Source organism: Fusarium phalaenopsidis, assembly GCF_050370095.1.
Source record: "Fusarium phalaenopsidis strain FUZ10S chromosome Unknown contig_32334, whole genome shotgun sequence".
In the NCBI taxonomy this organism is placed as follows: Eukaryota; Fungi; Ascomycota; class Sordariomycetes; order Hypocreales; family Nectriaceae; genus Fusarium; species Fusarium phalaenopsidis.
The window spans coordinates 32420-59174 of record NW_028145390.1 but is presented as its reverse complement, the minus strand read 5'-3'; the positions used below and the strand labels follow the sequence as shown (position 1 = coordinate 59174).

The 26755-nt window shown below is 43.2% G+C and overlaps 4 protein-coding genes across 4 annotated transcripts; 3 read left to right on the top strand and 1 right to left on the bottom strand.

Annotated features, from left to right (window-relative positions):
- Positions 1–6718: 6718 nt before the first annotated feature.
- On the top strand, positions 6719–8143 carry LRP88_14157 (CFEM domain-containing protein; the record flags this gene model as incomplete). Its single annotated transcript, XM_083250507.1, has 4 exons — positions 6719–6817; positions 6893–7028; positions 7099–7777; positions 7834–8143. 4 exons carry the CDS (start codon positions 6719–6721, stop codon positions 8141–8143), a joined length of 1224 nt encoding a protein of 407 aa, XP_083093572.1.
- Positions 8144–11434: 3291 nt separating this feature from the next.
- Positions 11435–13084, top strand: LRP88_14156 (MFS transporter; the record flags this gene model as incomplete). Its single annotated transcript, XM_083250506.1, has 2 exons — positions 11435–11761; positions 11906–13084. The coding sequence occupies 2 exons, from the start codon at positions 11435–11437 to the stop codon at positions 13082–13084; spliced, it is 1506 nt and encodes a 501-aa protein (XP_083093571.1).
- Positions 13085–13714: 630 nt separating this feature from the next.
- Positions 13715–14450, bottom strand: LRP88_14155 (kinase-like domain-containing protein; the record flags this gene model as incomplete). Its single annotated transcript, XM_083250505.1, has 2 exons — positions 13715–14104; positions 14163–14450. The coding sequence occupies 2 exons, from the start codon at positions 14448–14450 to the stop codon at positions 13715–13717; spliced, it is 678 nt and encodes a 225-aa protein (XP_083093570.1).
- Positions 14451–23729: 9279 nt separating this feature from the next.
- On the top strand, positions 23730–24327 carry LRP88_14154 (uncharacterized protein; the record flags this gene model as incomplete). The annotated part of the gene is made up of 2 exons (XM_083250504.1): positions 23730–23973; positions 24269–24327. The coding sequence occupies 2 exons, from the start codon at positions 23730–23732 to the stop codon at positions 24325–24327; spliced, it is 303 nt and encodes a 100-aa protein (XP_083093569.1).
- Positions 24328–26755: the final 2428 nt, after the last annotated feature.

Sequence of the window (26755 nt, the reverse complement as noted above, 5' to 3'; positions counted from 1 at the left end):
GATATTATCTTAAATTCACGCCGACTATCTAATCTAGAGGAATAGATTATAGTTTAATTTATTCTTAACCTAGATGCGCGAGGTTTTCCCCCGTAACTATATACTATTAAAGTAATAGCTAATCAATTACTTGCCGACCACGATGCGCCACCTATCGGCAAGCGCTAGGCTTCTAACTTTATTAGGCGATAAGAAAAGCTAAAGACGCGTTTTTTTCGTAAATATAACTACTAGAGGGCTAAGTATAAAGATCTAGAGGAAATTTAGAAGTGGTTTCGGCTCGTGGCGAATATAATCGCGAAGTATAGCATCTGATTAGATAATATCTAGAACTTTGACGAGATTAGCTTCCTTATAGGTATAATTACAAGCGGAATGGTTATTACTAGCGTAGAAAAGCGTAGTCGACCAAAATCAATATAGCCTAGAAGCCAGGAATAGATTATAGTGATTCAGGCGATTAATATAGAGGGCCAAGCGATTCAGCCGTTTATTATAGGTGCGGGCTAATATTACCTCGCTAACTAGTATAGAGAAAGCAACCTCCCGGGCGATTAGACTATTATAACCTCCTAAAATAGCTAGACTAATAATAAGACCGGTCTTAAGTGGCTAAAGCACTTTAACTAATATATAATTAAGCGATTAAATAGTCGCTATTATCTTTTAGTCCTTAATAGCTATAAAAGTTACTACTCCGTCGACTTTAAGAGATATTATAAGGAGAATAAGATTATTACGCTTTATATACCGCCTTATTTATTTCATCTACTTTAGCCTCTTAACGTCGGGTACTTTAGCCTGCTTAAAAAGGCTTATGGTTGAGAAATAGAGTATCTAATTAGATGCTTTATTACCTATGTTTCTAAGACTGAGTTCTTCCCGGCCTTCTATGCCGCTTATTAAGCTACTATGACGGAATAAAATATTAGGTCTGCTTTTAGAGGGGCTGGACTTGTCTCTCTTGACCCGGAAAGTGTGGTCTCAAAGCTTGATATGTAGCTACGGACTCCAACGCCGGTTGAGGAGGAGGCCGGGCCCTTAACCCCTTGGGCTTTAAAGACCCTAAGGATAGTGCTTAAGGCCGAATCTTAGTCTAAATACCTCGAGAGACGAATTAGAAGGCATAAGAGTAGCTCCCCAGAGTCAATTCTAGGAGCCTTAAAGTCTCTTACAAAGGGAACAAAGGCAATAATGCATAAGAATGCGTTATTAAGGGCTAAGGTCAAGGACCTTTGAGAGGCGAATGAGATACTAAGCCGGCGCCAGAGGGCAAAAAGGACTAGACTATAGCGAAGAGGGGTAATAATAGTAGAGGAAGGAAGGCAAGCAATTGATCAGATGGATATAGATGCGCAGGTAGTAGCTGAATCGTCGAGAAGTGGTGGTTAAGGAAGGTCAGCGCGACCGGGAGTTCGGCACTGTAGAGTATGCGGCAAGCCCGGTTATAATGCTAGAACGTGTTAAGTAGTGATTGAGACCTCCGGAGAAGAGTATAGCGAGTAGTTTTAATTAATTAATTAATTTATTGTGTTTTTATTATAATCTTATTAAAGAGGGTTAAGAAAAGTGCGGCGCTCGCTTGTCTATGGCGCTCGCTTATTATATATGTTATTATAATAGCCTAATCGCCCGGGAGGTTACTTTCTTAGTATTAATTAATAAGGTAATATTAGCCCGCATTAATAATAAATAGCTAGATCGCCTAGCCTTTTATATTAATTACTTAAATAACTATAATTTATTCCTAGTTTCTAGGCTATACTAATTTTAGCTTTAAATGCCTTTCTAAGCCTATAATAACCATTCCGGCTATAATTATACCTATAAGAAAGCTAATCTTATTAAAGTTCTAGATATTATCTAATTAGATATTATACTTTATAATTATATTTGCTATAAGCTAAAACTAATTATAAATAATAATTAGATCTTTATATTTAGCTCTTTAATAATTATATTTATAAAAAAACGCATCTTAAGCTTATAGTATTATATAATAAAGTTATAAGCCCAGCGCTTACTAATAAGTAGCGCATCGCGGTCGGCGAGTAGTTAATTAGCTATTTCTTTAATAAAATGCTATCACGGGGGAAATCCTCGCGAATCTAGGTCGAGAATAAACTAAATAATAATCTGTTCCTCTAGATCAGATAGTCGGCGTAACTTTGGGATCCAATCGCATCGCGATTAAATGCCTTGTCTGCGACGACGTAGCCTTGGCTTAGAGACCTTATAGATCTTTGCAGCGCATCGGACGCTTAGCTTTAGGTCATTTTGAAGGGCCTGAAGGGCAAGAAGGGTTCTAGCCTCTATATTTGGGTCTAACATAGTTGGTGGTTATAGAATCAATTGACTAAGTGGAAGGTTAGGTGTAGGAGGGAAAAGTGCGTCGCATACTTGGATGCGTCGCATGCTTATCATGTACGTTAATGAAACAGTCAAAACTCACCTATCGTACGCAAGAGACAAGCGCCTGTCACTGTACACTTCCGAATGCCTCGCTAACCTAAATCTCGACATAACTTAAACCAGAATTAGGCAAATCAAAGCAATGAGCCACAGCTGTGGAGATAGAAGAGAAGCGACATCTTCCCCATCATCCTCATCGCTGTCTTCATTCTAATTATCCGCCTTTTCGCCACCAGCGCTTCCTGTTGGCTTCGCGTCGACACTAGCCACTATGACAGTGTGTTCTATCGCCCCAAGAGTCCATGAGAATGTCTCGCCGCTAAGGGGACTTGTAACGCTACCATCAAGGTTTGAGATTGTCGTCTCGATTCCGTTTTTGGGAAACTCGCCCGGCGCGTAGAACTTTGCCGATTTATCTGCGCCAGGTGGTGGAAATCCGAGATCACCAACGCAGGAGATGTCGTCCATGTACTTTCCGCACGTCGGGAAGTTATCCAAGGGGACGAGATTGTACCAGTCGTCGGCACCAATAAGAGACGGGTTCATATCCGGGCACACATTCCAATTACTGGTACATCAGCATTACGAAACGTAGCCATGGACCGCGGGAACTAGTAACGGGCTTACATAGAAAGACCACTAGTTTGACAACACAAACAAGTCTCTATAACATCTTCGGGGTCGTGACCTGCCAAGTCTCCAATCTTGTCGGTGCAAGATTTCCCCTCTTCTATAAGACGTTTGAGAGACACCGTGGGCTGTCCCAGATTACACGAGCACGCAGCAGGGGCATCAAATGGGGCGGGATAGAACAGAATGGCTTCCCAGTCGACTCTAGAGCAAGAATTGCTCAGCTCTCCGACTGTTTGCTGGTATTCGCAACTATAAACCTAGTTTTCTCAGCATAATCTTTCCCTCTCCTTATGTCGCACCAAGCGGTAACTTGACTCACCTGATTCCAGCAATGCGTTAACGCACAATCAATTTCGTCCTGGGTTTGCAGACAACGACAAGCAAGTGCACACTCAGATTCCCCATCCGCTTCCTCTTCTGTGCATTTCTTGACGCCGAAGCATTCAAGGGCTGCACTTAAGGCTTTATCATAGCATGTCTTCATGCCCGACGGGTCAACGCAGTTGTTTGAGTTGAACAGCCAAACTTTGGCTGCCAGACGTGGAGTAGCGACGAGGAAGCAGGTTAATAGGGGCACCAAGGGTGATAAGAACATTTTGGCGAGTATTTGGGGGTGGAAACACAGCAAGAGGTGTCAAAACATTTCATGCCAGGAACCAGCAACAACTTTATGTACTCCAGCGTACCCAAGAGCATCAGGCTGTCGACTGTGTCCGACTTGAGAACGAGCTTTCATTCCATGGCCCACTGCGGCTGAATCAAGCGTAACGGACCAACAAGGGGCCCACTTACAAATGTTTGATGCGACAGGCCGTATGCCGGCAATAAGGTCCCAAGACTTGACCTGCCAAGACCGGATGGGCGACTCGAAGCGCTTCAAATGGCCTCTCCAAACAAGGAAACTCAGTCGACGTGGATATCCTTTGTCAAGGGAGATCAGAGCAACCTGCATGAGCAGTAAAGAGCGGCTGAATTCCGACTCTGCCTCGGGCGAGTTGATACTGTGGGTATACCCTACCTCTGATAAACAGGCCGGGAATAAACAGGCCGGGAATAAACAGGCGTTGACATCGATGCATAAAGAAATTAAAAAAAAAACGTTCTTCCACTGATTTTGATGGCATGCAATGCGCGAGAAATGGGCCACTCGTGACTCTGAGAGAAGACAACTTAGCTAATGAGCAACAGAATCACACAATAGGTAGACCTAGTCAAGCGTCAGGTTATCTCAAGAGGACGGAATGAAGTAGTTGATGAGGGATCCTTTTTACTTTCCTAGGAACAGAGTAACTAATCTCTCTGTAGGTAAGGCTTCTATTACTATTATAGTTGACCAGCTCCTTGGTTGGTAGAACAAGCAGTCTTACATAGCTGCTGATAGATTCCTGTGCCTCTAATGATGCATCTTGGCCTAGTCTTTTCCTGCACGTAGGAAGAGAGATTGGTATCAGGTAACTGTGCTGGCATAGGGTCATTATATCATAGAAGTGAAGAGAAATGTGTTTTTTGTCAATGTTGAAGCCTCCCACTGGGCCAGAAAAATAGGACCGATAGATTGATAGCTATAGTTTAAAAACCTGTTATATGTCATTGAGTTTATTGAGATATGCTCAAATGTATCAAAAAACCAAGTTCTTTGGTACACATTGTGATTGGCCTCTCTGCCTCTTCCTAGGCCAGAGAAGTTGATAAAATAATAAAAGTAGATGCTGTGGTATAGGATATTGGGCCGATTTGAGGTGCCTATTTGCCCATAGCAATGTATCCTTCTGCTCATGAGTTATGATCTTCCATCCCGAGGATAGAAAGAAGAAAAGAATGCCACAGCTCTTCTATACCCCGATGCCTATTCCAGCACTGGTTTTCAAGCGAGTAGCAAGTTCACGCACCATTGTATCATAATAGATAAGCATCTGGTCACAGCGCATATCATAGTGACCTGATAAAGAACCAATAGGGGGATATGAATCCGCTGGTACTCTGTGCCTCTAGGGAGACAAGTGGAGAAGGTGTCGGCCCGGCACCATGCGTGTAGGAAGCCTTGAGGTCCTCGGCGTTCACTCCCCTCTATGTTTTTACTGCAGACACTAATTGAACAGCCATCATTGTTCCACTCAGTATACTATTCATTACCCCAAGTTTACTAGTTATTCCCATATCTCATTAGAGGTTAAAAGGAACCCAGGCATAATGCCTGCGCTATCTCCCTAAAGCGAGGGTAGACTGCCTTTTGTTCCCTTCTTCCGGTTTTCTCCTTTGGTCCTTCTTTTTGTCTCTTGAACAATTGTTACTGTACCTCAACTTGACTTTTTGAATCCTTGTTCGGAAATTGATCGCGTGGCCATTTATGCTCCTCTCCTCTCGTCAGATTGGCCAGGAGCTACGCATGCAGAACCGCTCCTAGGGGAATATCTTCCCATGTGATCATACCCAGGCGGCGACTGAAGAAAGTTTCAGTTACCAATTCTTGAGTGCCTCGATCTGAAGATACCAGGCGGGAAGCTCCTGTGTGCAGTCAATAGCATGTCATACACTCATTTGTCACACTTTCCATCAAGCAACCTGCAGCTGTCTCACCTTAATTAGTCCGCAGCTGCTTGTCTCCCAAGTGGCTGGGTTCTGGAACATTTCACTAAAGTGCAGGTACGTAGCCTCGCAAGCTAGGTGATTCCAGGAGGTGACCTCAGAAAGGAAATCCGTCTAGCAACGTTTGAAGCTAGGTCAGACTTGGCATCTGTTCCTGGAGGGCGGGATTCCTTCACACGCTCCATATCTGATCGCCAGCAGTCGAAGATTCCAGCCTCATGATTGGCTTTTCATGTTCTCCCTTCATCCAGCCCCCCTGGGCGCAGGGCTAGCTCAAACGCTGCCGAAACAGCACCTCTTTGGCCCAGAAAGTTGCCCTGCGGCATATTGCTCGCTCGATACCATCAACTCGAGATAGATGGCCCCTATTTGACATAAAACCTATGACAATTGGTATCCATATTCCCCACACAGGATCCATGTCTTTGTGGGGTACGGGCTGAAAGATCCGGGATCGACGCCAATAGTTCAGGCGGAGCATTTTAAACCCTGAAGGCGATCAAAGCGCTGTCATGTTGTCTCTGTCAACGTTCAGCCCGGCAACGTCACCGGCGTCACCAACTAGCCTTCTAGAGCCTTCAACTCTGACCGCTAACTTGTTCCACCGGCACTTCAAACACTCATGAATCGCGGACCGTGAATACAGACTAGTTAGACCGTCCAGATGCGTCAATGTTCGCCTCACGTTGTCGATTTGTGGCCACCCCGCAAACCCACCGGTCGCGCTGACTCGAACCACCTCGGTCCAGATGTAACGGCAGACAGAGTGGCAAGTCCAGGCGACTCCACGGCAATCAAACGACTCGTCCGGGGTGCAGGGACGCCATCTCATTACTGGCCAGAGGTCCTGGCTACGCGCCTTCGGGCAAGGCTCAGCCGCCAATTACTGGCCGGTCGACGTCAAGATGAGGGACGTTTAACGACTGGTCGGTACTCTTCATTAAAACCATCACCGCCGCCACATCATCACCATGTGATTTTGCCCTGCAAACCCTCAAACTCACCCGACAGCCACTCATTGCAGTTCCACCAAGGCGACGTGAAACTGCATCAACTGCTGTTTTTGAACACCAAAGATGGGGTAAATATGCATCTTTATATCCTCTTCCTCGTCGCCGTCTTCCTGGGACCATGCCTCGGTGAAGAGTCCCCATCAGAAATTGTCGCAAGGCTTCCGTCTTGTGCGGTGAGTCCCATCTGCTTTTCAGCTCCCCACTTGTTCTCTCGTCCTATTATCTAACGATGGATACTCTGTTTAAAGCCCCCTTGCCTCTATGGAGCCCTTGCGAACTCGACGTGCGATATCACCGATCTGTCGTGCATGTGCACCAACCAACCGTTCCAAGATGATGCCGAAATCTGCATCGAGAGTGCATGTTCATTCTCGGATGCACTCTGTGCGCACTCCCTCGATCTCCCCCTCCCTCTCTCCACGTTGGGAACCGAACTAATGATTTCATACCGCAGTCGTCAAGAACGTGACTGAGACAGCCTGCGGAGCCCCCGTCCGAGACAAATCGAACCGATTCAATGCCACGATTATTCCTCTAGGCGCCATCGCAATCTTCGTCACCATGTCACGACTGGTTTTCAAACTCTTTTTCAGTCGAACACAAGCCCTCAGCTCCGATGATTGGGCAATCGCCGCGACATTGGCCATCTCAGTGTCGGGTCTGGTGATAGGCGTTAAGTGTCTAACAGTCCATGGACTGGGCAGAGATATCTGGACACTGACGACTCACGAAATATCTAAATTCGCTCTGTACTTCTATGTAATGACCATTCTGTATTTCATGGCCATGTCTTTTATCAAGCTCAGCCTGTCGCTCTTCTACCTCAACATCTTTTTCGACAACATCAGTCCGTATATCCTCTTGGGAACGGTCGCGTTCAACGCGCTATACGGTATTGCATTCTTGTTTGCAGCAATATTCCAGTGCGCACCGGTGGACTACTACTGGACACAATACCTGGGGGGATACAGTGGCGCGTGTGTCGACATAAATGCTCTGGGATGGGTCAACGCCGCAACCGGCGTCGCAGTCGACATCTGGATGATCGCCATGCCCCTGAGCCAAGTCATTCACCTGAGATTACATTGGAAGAAGAAGGTTGGCGTGGTAATCATGTTTTTTCTTGGGACATTGTGCGTATACCATCCCACCTTTTGAGGTTCGTTACGTTGCTAACCAAGGCTTACAGTGTCACGGTGGTTTCCATCCTTCGCCTTCAATCGTTGCTTCACTTCGCCAACTCAAATAATCCGACCTGGGACCAATGGTTTGTTGCATTTTGGTCTATAATCGAAGTCAACGTCGGCATGATATGCACTTGCCTCCCTACCCTTCGCTTGATCTTGGTCCGCTTGTGTCCTAATATCTTTGGGACAGCGGACTCAGCAAAGTACGGGCAAGAGATTGTAAATCAAAGTATGAATCCGCCCTGGACGAGAAGGAGGGACCCAGAGGCGATCGACTTGCACAGCATGGTGGCCGGCGACAAGTATCCTTGATCATCGCAATACCCCCTCCTTTAATACTATCACTTCACAGCCAGTCCACACATATCAAGACCCAATTACTTTTATTACCTCTAACTGCTCGGAAATTCCCTTATTTCGCATCATGCTGAGCTATAAACACCAATACTCATCACTGCCATTCGGCTCGACAGGACTTGCAAACATGCAAGTGAGATGAGCCGAGTTGAACACAACTCTATGAAGCCACATACATATACGAAGTTGGTGGCATCAACTGGGAATCTGCGGATATGGAGGACAGCGGGGAAAGCCGTATTGTGGGCGATGATGCCCATCTCAGACCAACATCTTGGCAGAGCGTTGACTGAAGATTTTGGGGCAATTCCGAACGAGTTACCACGAAACGAGAGCGAGGTCGCCTCTTGTCCCGGAACTGTATATGAACAGCCATCAGCCATAGTCGAGCGAGCGTGCACGACACGACGATAGGAAGTGGGCTGTACATGAGGTTCGTCCGTCCGATAAGCCGAACTAGACACATAGCTAGGGAGAAGGAATAGGGTGATACTCTTGAGAAGGCACCTTAGGCTATATACATACAGCATAATTATTCAATATGATGATACCCCACCAGAGTAGACTTGCTTCGTAACGCTATGGTCGACGAGTACGTTGGAATATCAACTCAACATTGAGTGGTGAAATCCTCCATCCCAAACAGAAAGCTATCAAAGTCAATGCCTGCATCCTGAAAGATGGTATCCAGAGAGCTGGAGGTTCGGTCATTGAGCGGTGTACCCGCACTGTTCTCTAGACGTGAATTTCTTGGGCCCAAAATCCTCGCGTAGAGCGACTCGAATTTCCTAATACACTGTTGAACGTACACACTTAGATGCTCATGTGCACGAAAAGCAGATATCAAACTGTGCCAGGACTTCGACACGAATTCGGTGTACAAATCGGACCTAAACATGGCTGCTAGAAAGATGGTACCTGCGATGTGTAAATAGTAGACCCGGTACCACCACGGTAGGAGCCCCATGGGTTCATATGGCTCGAGTGTGTCGATAATTAACGACGTGATATTTTGAGCTACCTCGATGCACATTTTCGCACATTCTTTTACAAGCCGGTCGCTGAGGCTAGGAGAGCCAGATATCGGGACTGTTGCAGTGTGTGATTTCGCCGAGTACAGACGGGCCAGCATCGGTCTATGTAGAAAGATCCGGTGGTGGAGAAGACTACAGTCCAAGATTAGCAAGATCAAGGACCAAGATAATACGAGGATTCATGGTTTGAAGGAAGCTGGGTCTGCCTACCGAAGATGAAGCAAATATCGTTCTGCGCGAGACGTCCGATCAGCGACCTCTCGAAGGTTTTGCAGCTTCCAGTCGCTGGGAAGACTATTTTCCCATCTGTCTAAACAGGCGTCCAGCTCCACTGCTACGGTAGGGTAATTATCGTGCTGATAATGTCGTGGCAGTCCCAGCCTAGTAGCAAGGTTATTTCGATCCTCTGTCTGTGCTAATTGTATCTGGTTTCCGATTTCATGAAGTTCCAATGCCCGTGTAAAACTACGGTCATCCACTTGATCGTTTAACGACGTAATCTCCGTTCTGCTGGGGGAAGTGATCAAGACTGGCGCGGATGATCTACCGAGTGACCAAGAGACGCATCTAATTCAGAGTTAAAACTGCTTGCCTGCCACTTTCCTCTTATCCAAATAGCTTACCGGTCGAGCCCGATGCAACTAACCCAGACCTGTTTCCATATTCGGGCCTCGTCGGAAACCTTCCCTGCCGAGATTGACTGTGAAACATGACAACACATACTCTGGGCGGTTCGCATCGCCAGACCCGCCGTCATCCACGTCTTATGTCGGTTTTCTGTACAGTGGATATATCTGTTCAACAGCATCAGACACTGCACCAGTTCGATAGACCCAGGCTTCCAAAGAATCGTCTCGGGACGGATAAGTGCCCATGCACGTTGAAAAAAGTAATTGCCCTCTTCGTCCCGTTTCTTCATGAGAATTGATTCTTGTCTTTGTGCTGCCAAGGCGAAGACAGTGTTGAGTATGCTAAACCAGATATCACGGTCTTCTCGGGGTATTGTATCAGCTCCAGAGTACGACGCTTCATAGTCACGGAAGAAGCGTGTCCGATCCAAGATGGGCTCCACAGCGTGAACGTGCTGCCAGTATATACCCACAAGTCTGTCGGCATACGCCCGAGGAGGCAGCTCCGTGGAACAACTCAGAGCATGAGAAGCAGAGTCCAGATCGATCTCTCCAAACAGGGGGGCATCAACAAACGGAACAAGGTTTGACGTAGTGGCAGGGACGAGCCCTGCTCTCACATCGATTGCCGCTTCGACTTGGCCAGAAAACCGGCCGTGAGCAATGTAGCAAGGAGATTCTTGATCTTGGCGTGAGTCTTGGTCCCGGTCCAGGCCCTGCGGCCCAGGGGACGGAGGTAGTGTCGATGATGTCTCAGTTGCTGAAGTCAAGGCTATTCCAGTCACAGGTACCGATAGTGTCTGGGATGCGTGGGCTCCCAAGGCAGGAGACGTGGCCGAAGAGGGGCGGATTGGCTGAGGGTTTCTAACGGAATGCCTACGCTTGGCCTCTTGGGCAACGGTTGTGGACTCGTGGTCGTAGGTGCAAGTCTTCCCTCGTGCCCGACATCTGGTACATGCTATAGTGATGATATTTATCAGTCTCATCTCGTGAGGGGTAATGGGGTAAGAGAAGTGAACGAAGGATACCTGGAAGACCGCCATCACATTTCACCTTTCTCAGTCGACAAACTTGACAAGCGTTGGAGACCTTTAACCGCTGCCTACGAAGAGGCTTGGGTGATGCGTTTCCTTGTCCCTGCTGTTGGGGCGCTGAAGCCATGGCACCAACAAAATAAGATACAGCCAGCCAGATTCCACTCCAAAGTAATGATTCTAAGCAGATTTCGGTAACGAAGGTAATGGAGTAGTCTGGACGGCACGAGCGGGAGATGAATGGCTGATGTGAGTGGCCAGCGGGGTCTCGGCCTCCGCAGCGGAAAGTGATGCAATTGGGTAGCGCCACCGAATTCCAGCCGCCAGCCAGTAAGATTCACATCCGCTCCTCAATGGCTTCGGGTCAGTGACCAGTGACATGTCACTCCGCCCTCCGCTCTGGTCGCTCTTGAGATGCCATCCCCCGAGATAGCAAGATATATAGATACCAGCTTAGGATGAGGCAGCTTTCCGAACCCGTGGCAATCAAAAACTTAACCTATCTACTTTCTGCATTGTCTCCTTCAGATTTTCATTGATCTTCTCGCTATGATTCAACAATCCACGGCCAGCGACCCAAGCCATGCTGAAATGGCTCACACATATCATGGCCAAGGTACAGAGCAAGATCCTTTCTTGGTCGAGTTCCGAAAGAATGACCCTGAGAACCCCATGAACTGGTCCAGATTCAGGAAATGGTTCATTACCACCATCGTGACGCTGTCTGTCTTCGCTATCACCTTCACATCATCAGCATACTCTGTATCCTCCAACGAACTCAGGCAAGACTTCAACATTAGCAGCGAAGTCTTCATTTTCGGTGTTTCCCTCTTTGTTCTCGGATTCGCAATCGGGCCAGCCGTATGGGGCCCCTTGGTAAGCACATGTCTACTCTTCGAGCATCCCTTAGGGTATGCAAAGCTAACCGTTTTGGTTTAATAGTGAGTATTATCTTCACTTGGCAACTATGCAAAAGTATCAATCCCTCACTGACCGCCCGTGATGACCCAAAGATCCGAGCTGTATGGAAGACAAATTCTTTGGATCGCCTCCCACGTTGCCATGGTGGCCTTTGTTGGAGGCTCCGCTGGCAGCCAAAACATTACCTCGCTCCTCCTTTTGCGATTCTTCGGCGGAACCTTTGGCGGGTCGCCTCTAGTCAACTCAGGTGGCACCATTGCTGATCTATTCGCTCCAGCTCAGAGAGGTCTCGCCATGACACTTTACTGTGTCGCACCATTCCTCGGCCCCATCCTGGGTCCTGTCGTTGGTGGCCTCGTATCAGAGGCAGTTGGATGGAGATGGGTCCAAGGCGTGTGCTGCATCTTCATAGGGGTAATCGGGATTCTCGGCGTCGTCTTTGTCCCTGAGACTTATGGACCTGTGCTTCTCGCCAGAAGAGCGAGCTGTTTGTCGAAAGCCGATGGCAAGGTCTACCTCAGCGTTCTTGAAGATATTCAGAGCAAGAAGCAACCGTCTGAAGTTTTCAAGAAAGCTCTAGTACGACCTTGGGTGTTTCTGTTCCGGGAACCCATCGTGTTAGTGGCCTCACTCTACATGGCCATTATTTACGGCACTGTCTACATGTTCATGGCTGGCATGCCCATTGTGTACAACCGAGATCGAGGATGGAGCGAGGGCACCGGTGGACTTGCGTTTATAGGCATCGCTGTCGGTATCATCTTGGGCCTGGCGTATGCTATCTACGATAATGGGCGCTACATGACACTCTTTCTATCCAACAAGGCAACTGCAGAGTCTCGACTACCACCAGCCATAGTCGGTGCCATAGCCTTAACCATAGGCATGTTTACCTTTGCGTGGACAAACTACCCCAGCATCCACTGGTCCGTCAGTATCATCCTCTCTGCGCCCTTTGGCTTCGGTTGCGTCCTTGTTATTCTACCTATGGTCAACTACCTGATTGACTCTTACACGATATTTGCTGCCTCTGTTCTCGCAGCGGCGGCCATTTTCCGCTCGATTGTCGGCGCTGTGTTTCCACTGTTCACCGCTAAGATGTACAACAACCTTGGAATACATTGGGCAAGCTCTATACCAGCTTTTCTCACACTGGCTTGTGTGCCGTTCCCGTTTATTATGTATCGCTATGGCAAGGCGCTGAGGATGAAATGCAAGTATGCCTTCGAGGCTGCTGAGATGATGGGACACATGCAGTCACAAGTCCGAGAAAGATGAAAGTGACGGCCATTCGCCCTTAAGACGCGGTGGTACAAGTCGGTCTCGCAATTGGGATTCACAAACTGCTTGTGATGGGTAAGGTTTCAATGGATAAAGACAGCAGAAGAGGAGGCATTTCGCAGCACTCTAATTAGACGACTTAGAATTCAAACAAAAACATTTTTACTTCCACAAGTGTCGCCTCAAAGTGATGTGCAAATAACTCCGGACGCTGATATTGCCCGGCTACATCTACAACAAACTTATTAACTAAGGCGTCCTCAATGGTGGGGGGGGGGGGGCCCCCCCCCCCCCCCCCCGCCGGCCCCGGGTCCAGTTCTTTCTTTCCTCTTTAAATTATTTTGGCCCCCGCGGCGGCCGCCCCCCCCCCCCCCCCCCTCGTGGGGGGGGGGCCCCCCCCTCCCCCCCCCTCTTTTGCCCCCCTCATAAACCTTTTTATAAGTGTTTTGGAGAAAGGGGGGGGGGGTGTTGCTTACTCGTGCGCCTCTGAGCATTTTAAGACCACATTTCAAGCTTCATACTTGACAACCAAAGAGACTGGTTTGGATATTCATCTAAGACTATGCGTAGATATTCGTGCCAATCGTCGTTCTAACCGCCGTTGGCAAATATAGCCGTGGAGTATTCCTAGTATATAGGATACCAGGACGTAAACTCCCAGTCGATAATAACTAGAACTCCGTCATCCCGCACGGTGACGTTCTCTCTCTGAAAGTCATTATGGGTGAAGATGGGAGTACCATCGCCACGAAGGACAGATGGCAGGATATGTTGGTAGTACCGAGTCTTATAGGCCATACGCTCGCCGGTTTCGAGGGAGTATATTCGAATAATCCAGTCTATCAGTTCATCCTCGGTTGCAAAGGATCCCCTGGTCTCGTTGGTACCCTGTATCGCCGAAAATATATCGTCGAGCGGTGGCCCGCCGTCAATGTTACCGAAAAACGCCGGGTGCTTCAGCTGCCGAAGCTGATCGAAGTATGCCCGAAGAGTCTTGGCGATGGAGGTTTTACGAGCCTGGTCGAGGCTACCCCATAAGTTCAAGAGCGTCGTGCCCTGCATATAATTGCATGACAACATATGTGACAACGCTCTGCTTCTCTCGACGTTGGTAGATAGCGTAGACCTTGGGGACTGGCACCGTCGTAGATTTTGCGACGTATAGTATGTTATGGGCCTCGATGGGTTGAACATCCACGCCGAACTTCATGAAAAATCTCTGCTGCATTCTCACGAGGCGAGCGCCGCCAGGGTTGCTGGGTAAGACTTCGGAGCCGTCCATGTCATTTGGAGTCGGCAGCGGAATGGGATAGTTCTGAGACTGGTCTATGAACAGGACATCATATGACATTGGCTCAGACATGACGAATTTTGTGCCAGGTGATAATAATGTTATTAGCGACCAAGGAAGCGCTTGTTATTGTTAGTCATCTACTATATGAGAAAGAAAAGTAGAAGAAAGAAAGAAAGAAAAAAAGGAGAGATGCTAGTAATTACTAGGCCGGGGTTTTAGCGCCTAATATAACCTACACGTCAAGTCACCGAGAAACAAACTTAATTTAAGAAGAGTAAAAACTAAATTATATTTATAAAGGCACTTATTAATATATCTTTATTATATTATTTATAAGAAAAATATTAGCTAGGCTATTAATAATTTTTATTATAATATATATAATAAGCTTATATCCCAGACAAGTATATGTCCTAAAAATCCCTTAATCTCTCTCTCTTTTATTTAATTAATTAATTCTTAACCACTAAACATATCTGAATTTAATAGCAAGGGTAATATACTTCTTGCCCTTTAAGCGCTTCAAAATAACCCAAAATTACGCATCTAATACGCTGCATTAATCTATAATATCTGCCTTAAAAAGCTAGGTCGCCGCCAAAAAGGCATGCAATCTCGACGCGATTAAATTCCTAAATTATATAAATTATCTAATCTAGAGGAATAGATTATTATTTAGTTTATTCTTGACCTAGATTCACGAGGATTTCCCCTGCGACTGCGTGGTATTAAAGAAATAGCTAATTGATTGCTCGCTGACCGCGATGCACTACCCGTCGGCAAGCGCTAGGCTTCTAACTTTATTAAGTGGCACCTAGACCTTAAGATATGTTTTTTTTAGAAATATAACTACTAGAGAGCTAAGTATAAAGATCTAGCTATTATTTATAACTAGTTTATACTTATAGTAAATATAATCACGAAGTATAGTATTTAATTAAAAGATATCTATAACTTTAATAAGACTAGCTTTATAATAGGTATAATTCAAAGCGGAATAGTTATTATAGGCATAGATAGGTATAGAAAGCTAAAATTAATATAGCCTAGAAACTAGGAATAGATTATAATTATCTAAGTAATTAATATAAAAGGCTAGGCGATCCCGCTATTTATTATTAGTGTGGGCTAATATTACCTTGCTAACTAGTACTAAGAAAGTAACCTCCTAGGCGATTAGGCTATTGCGATAACTTAAAATAGCTAGATAGATAATAAGACTAGTCTAGAGTAGCTAAAGCACTTTAACTAGTATATAACTAATCGATTAATTAGTTTTTATTATCTCTTAATCCTTAATAGCTATAAAAGTTATTATTTTATTAATTTTAAGAGATATTACTAAGATAATAATATTATCACGCTTTATATGCCGCCTTATTTATCTTATTTACTTTAGCCCCTTGACATTAAGTGCTTTAGCATGCTTAAGAGCACTTATAGTTAAGAAATAAAGTATCTAATTAGATGCTCTATAACCCATATTTTAAAGACTAAGTTCTTTCTAGCTTTCTACGCCGCATTTTAGGCTACTATAATAGAAAAAAATATTAAGTTAGCCTTTAGAGGAGCTAGGCTTATTCCTCTTAACCTAGAAAGTATAGTCTCGAAGCTTAATATATAGCTATAGACTCTAATGCCTGCTGAGGAGGTAGCTAAACCCTTAACCCCTTGGGTCTTAAAGACCTTAAAGACCATGCTTAAGGCTTAATCTTAGTTAGAATACCTCGAGATATAAGTTAAAAGGCATAAAAGTAGCTCCCTAGAGTTAATTCTAGAAGCTATATAGTCTTCTTCTAAGGGAATAAAGATAGTTATATATAAGGTTGCCTTACTTAAGGCTAGGGTTAAAGATCTTAAATAGGCAAATAAGATACTAAGCCGGCGCCGGAGGGCAAAAAGGACTAGACTATAGAAAAGAGGGGTAATAATAATAGAGGAAGGAAGGTAGGCAATTAATTAAATGGATATTAATGCATAGATAGTAGCTAAATCATCGCGGAGTAGTAATTAAGGGAGGTTAGCGTGACCGGGGGTTTAGTATTATAGTATCTATAGTAAGCCTAATTATAATATAAGAACCTATTAGGTAGTGATTAAGATATCTAGGGAAGAGTATAGTAAGTAGTTTTAATTAATTAAATAGTTTATAGTATTTTTATAGTAATTTCTAATATAAAAGATAAAGATTTTTAAGATATATACTTATCTAAGATATAAGCTTATTATATATATTAAAAGAAATTTTTTATTAATAAATTATATTAATATAATATATATAATAAGTAAGTTAGTTATATAAGTAAGTTAGTTATTTTTTTTTATTTTAAAAATTAAAAATTATAATAAAAATACTATAAATTATTTAATTAATTAAAATTACTTATTATATTCTTCCCTAGATATCTTAATAACTACTTAATAAGTCCTTATATTATAGCTAGGCTTACTATAGATATTATAATACTAGACACTTAGTCACGCTAACCTCCCTTAATTACTACTCCTCGACAATTTAGCCACTACCTATGCATTAATATCTATTTAATTAATTACTTACCTTCCTTCCTCTACTATTATTACCCCTCTTTTCTATAGTTAGGTCCTTTTTGCCCTTTAGCGCTAGCTTAATATCTTATTTACTAGTTAAAGCTCTTAGATCTCTGCCCTTATTAGAGCTATCTTATATATATTTCCCTTTAGTGCCTTAGTAATTAACTTTATAGCCTTAATAATTAACTTAGAGGAGCTATTATAATGCCTTTTAATTTATCTCTTAAGGTATTTAAACTAAGATTAGGCCTTAAGTATAGTCTTTAGGGTCTTTAAAACCTAAGGGTTTAATAGTTTAGCCTCCTCCTCGGTAGGCATTAAAGTCTATAGCTATATATTAAGCTTTAAGACTATAATTTCTAGGTTAAGAGGAATAATCTTAGCTTCTTTAAAAAATACCTTAATATTTTTTTTTATTATTATAGCCTAAAATATATTATAAAAGGCTAGAAGGAACTTAGTCTTTAAAATATAATTTATAAAGTATTTAATTAAATACTTAATTTCTTAATTATAAGCCCTCTTAAGTATATTAAAGCATATAATATTAAGGGGCTAGAGTAAATAAGATAAATAAAGTAATATATAAAGCTAGATAATCTTATTATCCTAGTAATATCTCTTAAATTTAATTAAGTAATAACTTTTATAACTATTAAGGATTAAGAGATAACATATATAATAAGCATGTGCACTAAATAAGTATATGCACTAGCATATTATATAATTAAAAATATAGAAATCTTATATTTCTAAAACTAGCGATTTAATTATTAAAATTATTAAAAAAATATTTCTAGCTATTTAACTATATATAATGCTTAGAAATAATTTTTATAGATTTTTAAAAATTTTCTTTTATATAGAAATAGCGAATTACACAGTGTAAATAGGTTATTATTATACTAGCTTAGTAAGAATTTTTATAAAAATCTAAAAAAATTACCATAGGTTATATATTATGCAATAAGCCTGACTTTTTAAACCTAGCTATTTTAAGCCTAGTTTGAATTTTTAAGAATTTATTTAAAATTGCCTTTTAAGGTAGAAATTCAAGTAGTGCACTTACTTATCTAGTACACATACTTATTAAGTACGTTAATAGTAATTATTTATCTGCTTAGTTATATATTAGTTAAAGTGCTTAAGCTACTTAAGACTAGTTTTATTATTAGTCTAGCTATTTTAGGTTATTATAATAGCTTAATCACCTAGGAGGTTACTTTCTTAATATTAATTAGCAAGGTAATACTAGCCCGCACTAATAATAAACAGCAGGATTAATTAGCCTTTCGCATTAATCGCTTAAATAACTATAATCTATTCCTAGTTTTTAAGTTATACTAATTTTAGCTTTTTATGCCTTTCTATGCCTATAACTACTATTCCGCTTATAATTATGCCTATAAGAAAGCTAGTCTTATTAAAGTTTTAAATATTATCTAATTAAATGCTGTAACGGGCTGAGCCCGTGGGGGTCTCAGCTTGCACTCTCGACCAAGACCCACATAAGCACCGAGGCCCACATAAGCTCAACAGCTAAAAGGGGGTTCTTTCCGCTTCTTCTCCTTTACTTTCTTTTCCTTTCTTCCTTAGCTTTAGGATACTCGTTAGAGTCGTTCAGCTAGTTGTCAATATACTTAGCTAGACCGTTATAAATGCTATACTTCGCGATTATATTCGCTATAAGCTAAAACCACTTATGGATAATAATTAGATCTTTGCACTTAGCTCTCTAGTAGTTATATTTCTAAAAAAAATACGTCTTAAGCTCTAGGTATTATCTAACAAAGTTATAAGCCCAATGCGTGCTAATTAGTAGCGCGTCGCGGTCGGTAAGTAATTAATTAGCTATTTCTTTAATACTATAAAGCTAAGGGGGAAATCCTCGTGAATCTAGGTCGAGAATAAAATAAATAAGGATCTATTTCTCTAGATTAGATAGCCGGTGTTACATGCCCCAGTCACATAGGTCCCCCACGTGACGAATCTAGCTCTATAATAGCCAGATCCAGCAGCTTTTAGATAGAATCAACTTAGTTTTAGATTACCTCTTATGTGCCTTCTTTACATTGCGACTTATGTTTGTTTTGACTTTCTAGCTGCTAGAAACAGCTCTCATCTCACCGCTTTCAGTAATACTTAGGCCTCTTACTCCCCTAAGAGGACTATAACAGCCGGCGTAATTTCTAGATAATATCACATTAAGATTAAATCCCTTTATAGCAATTAATAAGAGTATTGCGATTAACCTTATAGGCTCTTATAGCTTATTAGAAGCTAAGTTTTAATTAATTTTAATAAGCTTAAAAGGTAAGAAGCATTTTAGCTTTATAATTTATAGATAATATACTAGGTAATTAAGAATTAATTAATTAAATCGAGAAGATATTAGGTAAGGGATTTTTAGCTAACTTGCTTATATAGCTAACTTGCTTATTATATATATTACTTAATAAGTAAGTGCACTAGGCAAGTAAGTATATTATTATACTATACTATAAAACATAGCCTACCCTAGACTTTTTAACTTTTTTTTATAAAATAGCTATAAATATAAAAAAGTATTTTTATAAATTTAATATTTTAAGAAATCTTAAAATAATTTTTTAAATTTTTAAAAAAAATCCTTTTATAAAGAAATAGCTAAGTATATAATATAAATAAGCTTATTTATAAACTACTTTATAAAGGATTTTCTTAAAATTTTTTTAAAGAATTATATAAAATTATATAATATATATAATAAGTATAATATATATAATAAGTATATATCGCATATAAGTATATATTATACTTTTTCCTCTTATATCTAACTTTTTATTTAATTAATTAATTCTTTAATTATTAAATATATTAGACCTAAATACTAAGGCTAAAACTCTTCTTACTCTTTAAGTACTTTAAAATAACCTAAAACTAAGTATTTAATGCGCTATAAACCTCTATAGGATCTCTAAGCATAGGCTATATCGCCGGTAAAATAGCATTTAATCGCGATATAATTAAATCCCTTAATTGCGTCGACTATCTAATCTTAAGGAATAAATTATTATTTAATTTATTTTTAACTTAGACTTATAAGGATTTCCCTCTTAACTATAATATATATAATAAGCAAGCACCGTAAATAAGTAAGCGCTATACTTTTCTTAACCCTTTTTAATAAGATTATAATAAAAACATAATAAATTAATTAATTAATTAAAACTACTTGCTATACTCTTCCCTAGAGGTCTTAATCACTACTTAATATATTCTAGTATTATAACTAGGCTTACTATATACTCTATAGTGCTAAACTCCTAGTCGCGCTAACCTTCCTTAACTATTACTTCTTGATAATTTAGCTACTACCTGCGCATTAATATCTATTTAATTAATTACTTACCTTCCTTTCTCTACTATTATTACCCCTTTCTTTTATAGCTAGGTTCTTTTTACCCTCTAGCGCCGGCTTAGTATCTTATTTACCTATTAAAGATCCTATATCTTAGCCCTTAATAATATTATCTTATATATAATTGCCTTTATTCCCTTAGAAAGATACTTTAATGCCTTAAGAATTAACTCTAGGGAGCTACTTTAATATCTTCTAATTTATCTTTTAAGGTATTTAAACTAAGATTTAGCCTTAAGCACTATCCTTAGGGTCTTTAAAGCCCAAGGGGTTAAGGGCCTAGCCTCCTCCTTAACCAGCGTTAGAGTCTATAGCTATATATTAAGCTTTAAGACTATACTTTCTAGGTCAAGAGGGATAAGTCTAGCCCCTCTAAAAGTAGACCTAATATTTTATTTTATTATAATAGCTTAATAAGCAGCATAAAAGGCTAGGAAGAACTTAGTCTTAGAAATATAAGTAATAAAGTATCTAATTAAATGCTTTATTTTTTAATTATAAGCCTTTTTAAATAGGCTAAAGTACTTAATATTAAGAGGCTAAAGTAAATAAGATAAATAAGGTAATATATAAAGTATAATAATTTTATTTTTCTTATAATATCTCTTAAAGTTAATAAAGTAATAACTTTTATAACTATTAAGAATTAAAAAATAATAGCGACTATTTAATTGCTTAATTATATACTAGTTAAAGTGCTTTAGCTACTTAAGACTAGTCTCGTTATTAGTCTAGCTATTTTAAGAGGTTATAATAGTCTAATCGCCCGGGAGGTTGCTTTCTTTATATTAATTAGCGAGGTAATATTAGCCCGCACCTATAATAAATAGCTAAATCGCTTAGCCCTCTATATTAATCGCCTAAATTACTATAATTTATTCCTAGCTTCTAGGCTATATTAATTTTAATTAACTATGCCTTTTTACGCTAATAATAACTATTCTGCTTATAATTATACCTATAAGGAAGCTAGTCTTATTAAAGTTCTAGATATTATCTAATTAGATATTATACTTTATGATTATATTTACTATAAGCTAAAACCACTTCTAGATTTCTTTTAAATCTTTATACTTAGCCCTCTAGTAGTTATATTTATAAAAAAAACGCATCTTTAGCTTTTTTTATTACCTAATAAAGTTAGAAGCCTAGCGCTTACCGATAGGTAGTGCGTCGCAGTCGGCAAGTAGTTAATTAGCTATTACTTTAATAGCACATAGTCGCGGGGGAAAACCTCGCGCATCTAGGTTAAGAATGAATTAAACTATGATCTATTCCTCTAGATTAGATAGTCGGCGTGAATTTGGGATAGTATCGCGTCGGGATTAAATGCCCTGCTAGCGGCGATATAGCCGCCGCTTATTAATCTTATATATCCCTATAGCGCTTTAAATGCTTAGTTTTAGGTTATTTTAAAGGGCTTAAAGGGCAAGAAGCATTCTAGCCTTAGTATTTAGGTCTAATATATTTAGTGATTAATAATTAATTAATTAAATAAAAAGTTAGGTATAGGAGGGAAAAATATAGCGCTCGCTTGTTTGTGGCGCTCGCTTATTATATATGTTATAGTATAAAAGAAATAACTAATTAATTACTTACTAATCGCGATGCGCTATTAATTAGTATATATTAGGCTTTAAACTTTATTAAGTAATACCTAGACCTTAAGATATATTTTTTTTAGAAATATAATTACTAAAAAGCTAGGTATAAAAATCTAGCTATTATCTATAATTAGTTTATACTTATAATAAATATAATCGCAAAGTATAATATCTAATTAAATAATATCTATAATATTAATAAAACTAGCTTTATAATAAGTAATCGCGGACTCGCTGCTGCTGCCTCCGGTTTAGCGGCACCGCCCAGACAGGCAAAGCGCTCTCGCCGCCCGCGCTGCCGACCACGCATCACGTGACTCTCTCTATATAAGACAGCAACCTCCTCCGCCTGTGTGAACATGTATCTTTGACCTCTGCTTCCTCCCACCCTCCGCCCATTTGCATCCACCGTTTCACATCTTCGGCGGCCATCGCGGCCTTCAGCCCCAGCCCCAGCCCCAGCCCCTCTCCTGCCGCGTCATCGTCCTGCATTGAGATGAAGCTATGCGGGAATCGATCGATCAGGGCGACACCTGCTCCCGTCCCCAGAACTAGGTCTTGGACGGCATGAGGAGAATAGTACCGCTCATGGCCATCCAATTCTCTGTTATCTTTGTCCACTCTGCGGTTCGTATGGCTTTCCTTTCTGCCCTCTTCTCACGGATTCTAACAACGACTTGCAGCCCGGAGGTATTCCCCCCACCGGACTACCTCACAGTGCTTCGATACTTCCCAGGCAGCAGAGCATCTCACGACGATGCTTGTCTTCGTGAGGCCTCCAACAACGCCCAGCCAATGGCAGAAATGTCGCAGTGGCCCATCAATCCCCTCCTTGCCCCTGAAAGCATGATGGTTGATGGTGCCATCTCAGGCCCGCCTCCTGAAACTGGTACAGGTGGCTACGGAGGCATCCAACACGACCTTGCTTCCCGATTGGTCCCCAGATCTTGCGGTGAGTGAGTTCACGACTCGCTTGGCGGCCTCCGAGTCACCATTTCCCTGTTCAGGGGCTGCCGAGACTATCTGCCGGTCCTCTGCCCACACGATCCTGTGCCGCTCGTGATGGCTCAGCAGCCCCTAACACGGGGGCAGGCCAACGTACTGAGAGGGATGATTGGATGAAGAGGAGAATACGAGGACGGGCACACTCCGGCGAGTTGTTGGTGTCGCACGCATGCCACCATTGTCTCACTGTTTTGTGGTTCATGGCGCGTTTATGACGGCATCTGGTGCTCTTGCGCCCTCTGAATTGCTCACTAAGTTCGTGGCTGTGGACGACCAACATGCGAGACGCGGCGTTGAGCTCCATCACAGTCCGACGGAAGAGCCAGTGCTGCCGGAAACTTTCTACCCGATGCTGTGACCGACTGGAAATGACGTGTCGTGCGTGAACAGCCCAATAGGCATGAATACCTGCCTCATCTGGTATCTCCCCGAGGACTCTGCCTTGCCAACGAGCGGCGCGAATCCCTGACGATGTGCGGCAAGCTGAATCAAGGGGGTCATCATGTGTTCAGCATAGCTGCTTTGGTGTGGCCCGGCAGTGAGGTGATTGGGACGAGGGAGAAGCAGTTACGTGTCTGCCTCCATCCGATCCATCACCGTCTTGGAGAACACAAGGAGGCAGCAGGGAGACATCGAGCTGGGCGCCCGCAAGCGGTTACCACTCATGTTGCCGCAAGGTTCAGCAGCGACCATAAAAGCCGGATAATGCCCGCCCATCCTCACCTGGCTGTACTGCAAACACCAAACCCCTTATCTCTTTTCCTTTCTATACTCTATAACGCAATCATGGCCTCGGCGACTTTTGACTCTGAACAGCGGAAGCTGCGGCAAAGCCTCACTCCTCCTGCCTCTCAGCCAGACATGGTATCTTTGCAGAAGAAGGCCCTCTCGGCTCTTGGAAAATCCAGCGACACAGCGATTTGCATTCCCTCTGATGTCGAGTCTGACACTGAAGATGAAAATGACGACAGTCGAGAACTCAACAACTCGCACTCTTGCGCAGCACGTGCTGGCACTCCTGATTATCTAGGTAGGTCTTTGACGTTGTGGTGCTCCGTTTAGGCGGAAGGTTCTGACAACCGACGTCTAGATCTCACCGGCATCGAACATGGCGCAACTGAATCAGAAGCTGCCATTGGCGTGGTCACTGCGCCAATAGTATCCCCAGCTCAAGCGGAAGCCGCCCCAGCTTGGCCGAGGGGGACTCAAGTTTCTCACCTCACTGATACCGAACCGAGCCAGAACCCTTCTTGCAAGATGAGTCACGTACTCACTGGAGATGCGTCCGCCTCTCAAGATATCAATTTCGTAACCCCTCCTACTAGCCCTGAAAGCCAGCCATGCCCGGTTGCGGCGGACGGGCAAGAGCTTCGACCCGTACTAGTCAGTGAATGGAGCAATATGATGGTCGATGCCGTCTCTGACCATGGCGCTTGTTATGACGCCCAGTGTCATCCGGATTCCCCCTCGACTTGCACACACTCTCCGCGGACTACCAGCCCCGTCGAGGTGACCCAAGCGCCACTTGAGGCAAGCGAAGCACCCGCCGGCAGTTCCCACGACGATGCCATTTCTGAAGCCCATACCCCATCTCCCGCAAGGTCTTCGGCCGAACCGTATCAAGCGCAAGGCTTGGGCGATGCTAGCTGCACGCCCAGCGATGCCGCGTCCGAGGTCACGGAGGCTGGATTCGAATCGCCATCTGAAGCCCAAGAATCGTCCCCGTCCCCGTCTCCTCGTCGTTCTCGTCGCATCTCCATGCAAATACATAAAACGATGCAGTCCAAAGACGGTGACGCAGATAGTGAGGGTTCCGGGAGTGAGGACGGCCTCAGCGGGTTAGAATCTCACTACCGGGACGAGAACTCTCCTTCACTCGCGGACAGCGAGGATTCTGGCTCAGAAGCCGATGATGCTGATGGTTTACATGAAGGTCGCAAGCGCCGCAAGGTCTCGATGTCCGCTTCCTGTTCTGTCCGCAGTACCGCCGCCAATTCTCGGGGCTCTCGGAGCTCTCGTCAAAGACGATCGACAACACATGCTGCACAATTGCCGAGTGCGATTCGAACGTCTAGGCGCGACATTGACAGCCCAATGCCGTCACAAGCAACTCCAGCCCCGTCCGAGGCTGACATGTTTCTTGCTCGGTTCGAGGAATGGCCTCTCGGGGACGTTTTGCTCAAACGCATCACTGAGGGCGGCAAGACGACATTTCAATTACAGTTTGACTGGAACTCCGATTTATGTCAGTTGCATGCTGGCAGGTCTGTGTCGAATTCGAAGAAGCGCAGAAGGCTGTCTAAGACTTTGCGTTCAGCTGCAAAATCATCCGGCGCAAGATGGACTTCAGAAGAGGATGAAACTATGCGCAGGATGAAACAAGATGGTGATTCTTGGGCCGCTATCCAGCGCGCCCTTCCGCACCGTTCTGAGGGCACGATCCAAGTCCGGTACTCGACCAAACTTAGGGGCTGAGCCAGTCAAGCACAGCAGCTCAACTCAACTGTTTTTGGGAAGAGAGATAGATAATTAAATGCTGAGGTATAAATAGTAGCCCTGTTTTATCGTTCAGCCTGAACATTTGCCAATACTCGCGTAGGAATGCTTCCTTAGGTACAGCATCTTCGCAGCGGGTTATCCACTGCTTATTTGGCACTTGCTTGTCCGCGGTCAAAGTCCGTCGGTACCACTTAACGAGTAGTTCACTAATCACGCAGCACGTGAGGGGTTGGCCGGAGCGGGGATCGAAAGCCGGGATACCGGACTGCCGGACGCCTTGGAACTCGCACCGAGGCAGAAGCCCATATTGCGGCCATCTCTTCTGGCATGGTCGGGAGTATAATAGTTTTTGTGAGAATTGGAAAGTTTTGGACGTGGATAAAATAATAATAGATAATTAATTGCATTCTTTACCTCAAAACTCTACACGGTTCTTCGCAATAAATCAAAGAGTTCTAAAGATGCCATGTCCCTTCATGCCATTTACAGCTATAAGACTATAGAACCAACAGTTCACCTGCTATCAGATAAGTGGAAACAAGAAAAGAAACCAAGCGAGCCCCGGCAAGGCGGGCAAAATATTCAGATGATGAAGATAACTTCCTTATATAGCTGAAGGAAGAGAAGCATCTTGGGTGGGCAGAGATTCGTCGGCGTTTGCTCTTCTGGGTCGGGGGACTTTGAGATGGGTGGGATGTACCTTAACCGAGCCAAGGAGCGCTGTAATAAGTAGATATTGCTTGAAGTTGTCAGCCGGTGCTGTAAAGGGCACGTATGCCTCGGTTCTACACTGAGACCGGAGCCCATAGCTTGATGCTTGCGGTAGCTGCTATTTCTTTTGGCCAAATAAAATCGATGGTGTGTGATATAAGCACCCCGATGAACTGCCCCGTCCCAGGAAGGTGTGCGGGTACAGCATGCGGGTGGACAGCCGAAGTCTTCGATGGCAAGGCTGAAGGGGCATGACTGATTGGTTCATTCCTACTCGGTTGTGGCCTCAGCAATAAGATAACATTACAGTCGACATATGGGGATAGAAGCGCGCCTTCATGCTTGGATAATTTAAGCATGTTATACAAAGGACCCACAGGTCACAATTGGCGGTCGGGTACTGTGGGTACGTACAACCGATGCCGAGCCGGTAGATGTACGAAGCACCTCGGTCATTGGATCGTCGTATTTGCCGTCGACAACGGGGCGTTTGGCGTCGGCATCCCAGTGAATGGGGTGGAACTCGTCACCGTCGAGACTCTCGCCGCTTGCTGAAGACATGGCTGATGGGAGATATGATAGAAGATCGAATATTTGATGAA